Below are 7,417 nucleotides of genomic sequence, written 5' to 3' on the forward strand. Positions count from 1 at the left end.
ATATGTTTCACCATGACCATGCGTCCCCATGGTGTCCCCATGTCCCCTGCCTGCACATTTCACCATGATCATATGTCCCCATGGTGTCCCCTGCCCGTACATTTCACCATGATCATGTAGACGTCAATGGTGCAGATGGGTGGCTGTGGCAGCCGCTCCCCCTTCTCCAGCAGGTCCGGGATCTCCCGTGCGGGGATCCCGTCGTACGGCTTCGCCCCGAACGTCATCAGCTCCCACACGGTGACACCTGGAGGGGGCAGGGGTGGGGGTGAGCAGTGCCCTGGGAACCCCCCCTGCACCCCCCCGGGGGTGGGGACACCCCAAGGTACCGTAGCTCCAGACGTCGCTCTGGTGCGTGAAGCGCCGGCGGAGGATGGACTCCAGCGCCATCCACTTGATGGGGACCTGGCACAGGGAGGAGGGGGAGGTGAACAGGGCTGGGGCTGGGGGCTGGCTGGCACCGAAGGGGCACCACGGTGCCCTCACGCTGTCCCTGTGCCCCCACCTTGCCCCCATCAGCGTGGTACTCGGTCTCATCGATGTCGAGCAGCCGCGCCAGCCCGAAGTCTGTGATCTTGACGTGGTTGGGGCTCTTGACAAGAACATTGCGAGCAGCCAAGTCCCGGTGCACCAGCCTCACCTCCTCCAGGTAGCTCATCCCCTGCGGGTGGCACATGTCTGGCTGTCCCTGGCCCGCCCCAGGACCCCCCCCCCCGGCCCCCCCGAGCCCCCCTCCCTCCCTGGCGATCTGCACACACCAGTTGAGCAGGTCCTGGGAGCCAATGTGGTCCTTGTTCTCCCGCACGTAGTCCAGGAGGCAGCCGTACGGCATCAGCTGTGTCACCAGCTGCACCGTAGAGGTCAGGCAGATGCCCAGCAGCCGGGACACGTAGGGGCTGCCCACTCCTGCCATCACATAGGCCTCCTGTGGGCAGGGGAGGGTCAGGGTGGGCAGAGGGCCTCTCCTGGCCCCTGCACCCCCCCCAGTGCCATTGCCACACTCACATCCAGGATCTCCTTGTTGGCTTTGGGTGACGTGTTCTCCCGCAAGACCTTGATGGCCACCGGGATCTTCACGCTCTCCCCATCGGGGATCCAGATGCCCTGAGGGGGGGACACACAGGTGAAGGGGGTGTGGAGCGGGGAGGGGTCCCACCCCACCCCGGTGGCCCCCACTCCTCACCTTGTAGACGGTGCCAAAAGCACCAGAACCCAAAACTTTCACTTTCTTGAGCTCGGTCTCCTTGAGGATCCGCATCTGGGCTTGGTTGGGGAGGGCCCCGCTGGGCGTCAGCGGCTCCACCAGCTGTGGGGCACACAGGGGTGAGGGGGGCTGGCTCCTGGCACCCCCTGAGCACTGAGGGGGTCCCCCACTGCCCCCCAGGAGGTCCCACCTCTGTCTCCTGCAGCAGGCGCCTCATGGTGTGCTTGCGCTCCTGCTGCCGCCGGCGCTTGACGCAGATGACGGTGATGAGGAGCAGGACGATGACCAGCAGAGCCCCCACCACGCCAGCGATGATGGACGTCACCTGGCTGGGGGACAGAGGGGGGATTAGGGGCGGGATGGGGTGATGGGAGACCCCCGGCACCCTGAGGGGTGGGGGTAAGGGTGGGACAGCTCATCCACGCTCCTACCTTGGCTTCTGGTCCACGGGACACCCGTCCTCGTCCCGGATGGTGCACCTGGGGACACAGCGTGTGGCACCTTGCTGTCAGCACCCCCCTGCTGAGAGCTGTGACCCCCCCACACCCAGCCAGGGACCCCCCCCGACTCACGAGTGGGTGCAGTTGGTGGGGCAGAGCTGGCACACCCCGTCCTCGTCCGGGTATTTCCAGACGGGCACGAAGGAGGCGTCGGCCTTGACCCCGCTGGGGCAGCGCCGCACGCACTGCTGGGCGTCCTTGTAGTGGGCACAGGCCACGCACTGGTCTGGCTCCTGCGGGAATTTAGGGGGGGTTGAGGCACCCAGGGGTCTGGGAACACCCCCTGTCCCACCCCTGGCTGTGTGTTTTCCCTCCCCTCACCGATCCGAAGCAGGTCTCGGTGCCGTTCTGGGGCTGGCACTCAGGGTGGCAGGGAAGGCACCGCGTCCCGTTGGCGTGTTCCCGGACGGCTCTGCGGGGAGAAGGCGCAGGGATGGGGTCCTGGACCTGGTCCTGGGAGGGGGAGGGCTCTGTTTGCCATTCCCGGGGGTTTCCACTCACCCATCCAGGAGGTTGCAGGAGGCCACACACTCCTGGCCACGCAGGAACCGCTCGCAGGCCACGCACTGGGTGGGGCCGGGGCCCCAGCAGTGCCCGTGGGCGCAGAGGTGGAAGCAAACCAGCCCCTCGCTCTCTGCAGGGGGGGGGCACCATCAGCACCAGGGGGTCCATCAGCACGGGGGGGGGGGGTCTGTCACAGATGGAGGGGGGTGTCCACCCTCTCCCCCCGCCCCCTGGGCACCGCTTACCACACTGCTCGGGGGGCTTGTTGTGCGTCTGGAAGAGGCGCTGGCGGGGGTTGCGGAAGATGCTGTCCCAGGGCACCTTCTGGAGGAAGCAGAGCTGGGGGTTGTGGTGGACGAGCACCATCCCACTGCTGATCTCCTGCAGGGCCCGCAGCCCCAGCGCCTGCACCGCCAGGTCCCGCAGCGTCAGCGAGTAGGCACCGCTGCCGAGACACCCACGGGTCAGACAAGCGGCCCCCCGTGTCGCCCCCTGTCACCCCATGTCACCCCGTGTCACCCTGTGTCCCTGTGTGTGTTGCCCATGTTCCCCCATGTGTCCCCATGTCCCACCGTGTGTCCCGTCATGTCCCCCCTGCGTCCTCCCATGTGTGTCCTCCATGTCCCCCCATGTAGCCCCATGTCCCACCATGTCCTCTCAGTCCCCTTATGTGTCCTGCTGTGTTCTCCCTGTGTCCCCCCTCTGTCCCCACTATGTGTCTCTCCTGTGTGTCCACCCCATATCCCCTCACATCCCCCCATGTCCCTGCATCCCCCTGTGTGCCCCCCCCCATGTGTCCCCTCATGCCCCTCAATGTCCCCCCATGTCCCCGTCCCCCCTCACTTGTGCAGGACACGGCCCCGGATGACCCGCAGGTTTTGGAAGACTCCCAGGTCCTCCATCTCAGGCGGCCAGGCAGCGATGTAGAGGAAGCCTGAGGGGAGCTGGGTGTCACCAACCCATGTGCCCCCCAGATCTGACCCCTCCCCAACTCCCCACTCCCCCAGTTCTCACCCGTCAGCTCCTCGAGGCTCTCGAAGATCCGCAGCAGTTTGGGGTCCAGGGGTGGTGTGTTGGTGCTGGGATCCCTGGCAGGGACAGGAGGGAGGTTGGGGGGGTCCTGGCAGGGTTCCAGTGAGCTCAGAGAGGGGGGATGAGGTGATGTGGTGCTTACCCAGTGAAGGTCTCGGGCAGGAAGGCCAAGCTCCCGAAAATCTTGGTGCAGCCGGAGAAGTGCTGGATGTTGGAGGCGTTCACAGCACGGACACCCTTGAGGAAATCCACTCCCAGCCCGTAGCACACTGGTGAGGGGGGGCACAGCAGGGCTGGGGGGCTCTGCCAGGACCCCCATCCCCCCAGAACACTCACTGCTCCAGTCCTGCCAGCCACGGAGCCACCCCACCCACCCCTGGGGTCCCCAGAGCTTCACCAGGGGGCTGCTCACCTGCACCTCTGGGGTCCCCAAAGCCCCCACAGGTCCCTGGAGGGTTTCCACCAGCACCCCTGGGGTCCCCAGAGCCCCCCCAGCCCCTGGGAGTCCCTGCTCACCCTCCGGGCAGGGTTTGCTGCACTTCTCACACTTCTGGACGTTGTTGACCGCGACCTCCTGGCTGTTCTGGGGGCACACGAGGGTGCAGGACCCCACCTCTGTGGCAAGGTAGTTGTCTGGGGGTAGGGGGAGCAGAAGGGGGGGTGTCAGGGCCGTGCTGGCTCCCCCTGGCCCGCCCTCCCCTGTGAGTGTCACTCACAGGGACACTGGGTGACACAGCTGGCACCGAAGGTGTAGCGCCCGTCGGGGTTGGGCATCGACTCAAAGGTGTCCGAGTTGTAGATGACAAGGGGGGGGCAGTGCAGCTCGCAGATCCCACTCCTGTTGAAGTTCAGGCACGCCTGGGAGGGGGGGAGAACGGCCAGAGTGAGACCCCTGCACCCCCCCGGGCCCCCAGAGCCCCCCTCCCCTGCTCACCAGGCAGTCAGAGTGCTTGGGGCCGGTGCAGCCGGCGGCGCATTGCTCGTGGCAACAGTCCGTGGGCTTCGTGCCCTTGCACCGGGGGCAGCCGTGGCAGATGCTGTTGGTCACTGTGGGGGGCACACAGGGACACGCTGGGCACGGGGACCCTCATGGCTCCCCCCTCCCCTGGGCCACGTGAGGGTCCCCAGGATGAGGAGTTGGAGGGGAGGGGTTCCTGTGGTGGGGATTTGGGAGGTCATGTGGGGATCCCCCAGGGCAGGGATTTTAGGGGTCTCTGGGGCAGGGATTTGGGTGCCAAGTAAAGGTCAATGGGACAGGGATTTGGGGAGTAAGCTGAGCCACCCTGGGCAGGAATTCTAGGGGTTTATGGGGCAGGGATCTAGGGGGGGCAAAGAAGGTCTCTGGGGCCAGGACTTAGGTGGCAAGTAGGGGTCAGTGGGACAGGGATTTGGGATTGCAAGGCAAAGGACCAGGCAGTCTACTGAGGGCAAGATTTAGGTGGGAAGTAAGGATCTGTGGAGCAGGGATATGTGGAGGGAAGGAAAGGGGATTCCCAGAGATTTTGGAGGAGCCTGTGGGGCTTTGTGGGTCCCTGGGGGGGGTCATAGCCACTGTGGGCTCTGCACTCACAGGTCTGGCAGTCCCGTGGGCCCTCGCCCCAGCAGTGCCCCTCGGAGCACAGCGCCCGGCAGTCAGGACCTGCGAGGGGGGAATCGTGAGTGGAGGGGGTTGGAAGCACCCAGACCCCCTCCCTGGGTCCCACAGCCCCCTCCTCCCTGCCCGTGGGGGCTCTCACAGCTGCGGCTGCGGGTGCTCTCCACGTGGATCTCGCCCCGGAACTCGTTGTGCCGGTGCAGGATGTCACTCCACAGGATGGTCTCCTGGAAGCACAGCTGGGGGTTCCTCTCGATGTGCACCCCTCCCTTCAGGATCTCTGGGGGGGGAGGAAAGGTGCAGGGGGGTCAGCGTGGGGATGGGGGGGTCCTGCAGCCCCATGGGGAATCCCAGACCTGGGCAGGGACCTGCCACTCTCCATGGGAGCACCCAATCCTGGATGGGGACACCCAGTCCTGGATGAGAACCTGCCACCCCACAGGACCACTCATCCCCAGGCAGGACCCTGCAGCTCCCAGCACCAGGAGCAGTGCCCCACGCCCCCGAGCCCCCCGTGCCCGTCCCGGGGGAATCCCCACCTGTGAGGTGCCTCATGCCGAGCTGGAGCAGCCCCGGGGTGCCGGCGGGGCCGGCGTTGCCCACCACGGCCAGGGCATAGAGGTCCTGGAAGAGCTGCGTCCCGCGGATGATGCGCAGGCTCTGCAGCTCCAGCCCCCTCACCTGGTTCTCCGCGATCAGCACGTACCCCTGCACCTCCTTGATGTCCTGGGGTGGGAGGACACGGGTGAGGGGCTGTTCAGACCATCATCTTTCCCCCCTTCCCCCGCACCCCTCGCGGTGTTTTCCCGCTGCGCACCTTGAGGAAGGCGGTGTCGGCGTCGGGGGGCAGGTAGGTGAGCTCCAGGTTGCCCTGGACCACCTGGCAGCCCTGGTAGAGGTGCCGCAGGGTCTCGTAGTGGCTCTCGGGGCTGGAGGGTCGCAACAGCTTCATGTCGGTGCCGGTGCAGACTGGGGGGGGACAGCGGGAGCTCAGCAGGACCCCGAGCCCGACTCTTCCGAGCCCGACCCCTCCCCGCCCCCGCGGGACCCCGAGCCCCGGCCCCCGCAGGAAGCGCCGCGGATCCGGCGGCCGCCGTTTATCTCCGGGGCTGCTCCCAACAGCTTCCGATGGGCTTCCTGGATCGTGGCTCCCCCCGGGCTCCCACCCCGGCACGCGGCGAAGCTGCTCCCGCCCTGGCACCGGCCCCGCTCGAGGGACAGCGCGGTCCCCGCGTGGCCCCGTGCCCGCGGTGGGCGCTGGGGGCTGCGGGGGGCTGGGTTTGGGGACCCCCATCCCGGCGGTGCCGAGCCGGGGGCCGCAGCGGGGGCCGCGGGCAGGAATGTTCTGCCCACGCGGGCGGGGGGGCCACGCCGAGACAAGACCCGATTGTTGAGTGGTGACGGCTGCGAGCCCAGTCGGGCCCATTGTGGGGGGCACTGTGGGGGGGCTGCCGGCAGGGCCACCGTCCCCGTGGCACCGGGGCAGGGCGGGGGGCGCGGGAGCCCGCCCTGGGTGCCAGGCCCCGGGCGGGTGAGTCACGGGCGCGGGTGGCACGGGGCCCCGGCCGCCCGCTCCCGGCAGGAACCGCCTTTTCAGGTCGGGCGTGTTTGGGGAGCAGTGGTGACGCAGGGCTGGCGGGCACGGCCCAGCCCCGGCGTGCCCGCGGCCCCCGGCACCCCAACACCTCACCTGGGAGAGCCCCCCGCCAGACCCCAACTCTGCTCTGACATCGACCCTGCCACCAACCCCAGAACTGACCCTGCCACCACCCCAGGGCTGGTCCCAGTGCCACCAGCCTCGCTGCCCTCCCCTCCCGGCACAGGGGGCACGGAGGCACAGGGGGTCAGCCAGGGGTCCGGTGTCCCCATTCCTGGCTGCTGCTGGTGCCCCACGGCTGAGTGACAGTCCCCGGTGGCAGCAGCTGCCGCAGTGGCCTCGTGGCCGCGGGACCCGGCTGGTACCCGCCTTCTCCAAGGCATCTGAGCCAGGGACAACACAACCAGGGAGGGGGAAGCCCCCTGAACTTGGGGTGCAGCTCTCCCCCCACCAGCTGGTTCCCCGGCAGGGAACGTGCCGTTGTGGCAGGAGGCCAAAGCTCAAGGTCTGCCCGTGGTGCGGGCACAGGATGCCAGGGGCTCCCCCGGGGCGAAGGGCAGGTGGGACGGGTGAGTGGCAGGGCCAAATCCTGCTGGGATCCCAGCTCTGTGCCTTGGGATTCGGCCCTGCCGGCTCCCCCAGTTCCCTGGGAAGGGCAGTGAGGGATCCATCCTGTCCCGGTGGGCAGTGCCACCGCCGAGGGCCCCGGATGCCCGTAGGTGTCCAGCAAAGCCTGCGGGCCACGTGCCTGTGGGGCTGCCCCGAACTGGGGCTGCTGGGCACGGATCCAGCCCCAGCGATGGGGGGCACTGGTGTGTCCCCAGCTGGGAGCTCCCCTGGCACAGACCCTCTGAACAGGGCGAGCCGTGGGGTGCCAGGGGTGGAGAGCACCCACTGTGCCCCCACGTCCCTGTCCCACCACCCCACACCGGCTCAGCCCCACCGAGCATTCGCTTCCCAAAGCCCTGGTGCTGGAGCTGCCCCCC

At 67.9% G+C, this 7,417-nt stretch overlaps 1 protein-coding gene across 2 annotated transcripts in view; it reads right to left on the reverse strand.

The window, feature by feature from the left end:
• The window catches only part of ERBB2 (erb-b2 receptor tyrosine kinase 2), a 7,806-nt gene extending 1,986 nt beyond the window's left edge, over positions 1 to 5,820 (reverse strand). Inside the window, exons 1-22 of one of the 2 annotated variants that reach the window (XM_027666403.1) lie at positions 5,652 to 5,820; positions 5,374 to 5,560; positions 4,977 to 5,114; positions 4,811 to 4,879; positions 4,175 to 4,287; positions 3,957 to 4,098; positions 3,757 to 3,873; positions 3,383 to 3,509; positions 3,223 to 3,296; positions 3,052 to 3,142; positions 2,454 to 2,653; positions 2,206 to 2,338; positions 2,026 to 2,116; positions 1,777 to 1,937; positions 1,636 to 1,683; positions 1,395 to 1,533; positions 1,184 to 1,306; positions 1,006 to 1,104; positions 742 to 925; positions 506 to 663; positions 330 to 405; positions 101 to 247 (exon numbers count right to left, since the gene is read on the reverse strand). In XM_027666403.1, coding sequence (XP_027522204.1) covers positions 101 to 247; positions 330 to 405; positions 506 to 663; positions 742 to 925; positions 1,006 to 1,104; positions 1,184 to 1,306; positions 1,395 to 1,533; positions 1,636 to 1,683; positions 1,777 to 1,937; positions 2,026 to 2,116; positions 2,206 to 2,338; positions 2,454 to 2,653; positions 3,052 to 3,142; positions 3,223 to 3,296; positions 3,383 to 3,509; positions 3,757 to 3,873; positions 3,957 to 4,098; positions 4,175 to 4,287; positions 4,811 to 4,879; positions 4,977 to 5,114; positions 5,374 to 5,560; positions 5,652 to 5,786 — 2,752 coding nt within the window. In that variant the 5' untranslated portion in view covers positions 5,787 to 5,820. Of the gene's footprint in view, positions 1 to 100; positions 248 to 329; positions 406 to 505; positions 664 to 741; positions 926 to 1,005; positions 1,105 to 1,183; positions 1,307 to 1,394; positions 1,534 to 1,635; positions 1,684 to 1,776; positions 1,938 to 2,025; positions 2,117 to 2,205; positions 2,339 to 2,453; positions 2,654 to 3,051; positions 3,143 to 3,222; positions 3,303 to 3,382; positions 3,510 to 3,756; positions 3,874 to 3,956; positions 4,099 to 4,174; positions 4,288 to 4,810; positions 4,880 to 4,976; positions 5,115 to 5,373; positions 5,561 to 5,651 lie in introns of both variants that reach the window. The other variant, XM_027666402.1, reaches the window with a different exon arrangement.
• Positions 5,821 to 7,417: the final 1,597 nt, after the last annotated feature.

The sequence above is a fragment of the Corapipo altera genome, unplaced genomic scaffold (genome assembly GCF_003945725.1).
Source record: "Corapipo altera isolate COAL_440 unplaced genomic scaffold, ASM394572v1 200, whole genome shotgun sequence".
Lineage (NCBI taxonomy): Eukaryota > Metazoa > Chordata > Aves > Passeriformes > Pipridae > Corapipo > Corapipo altera.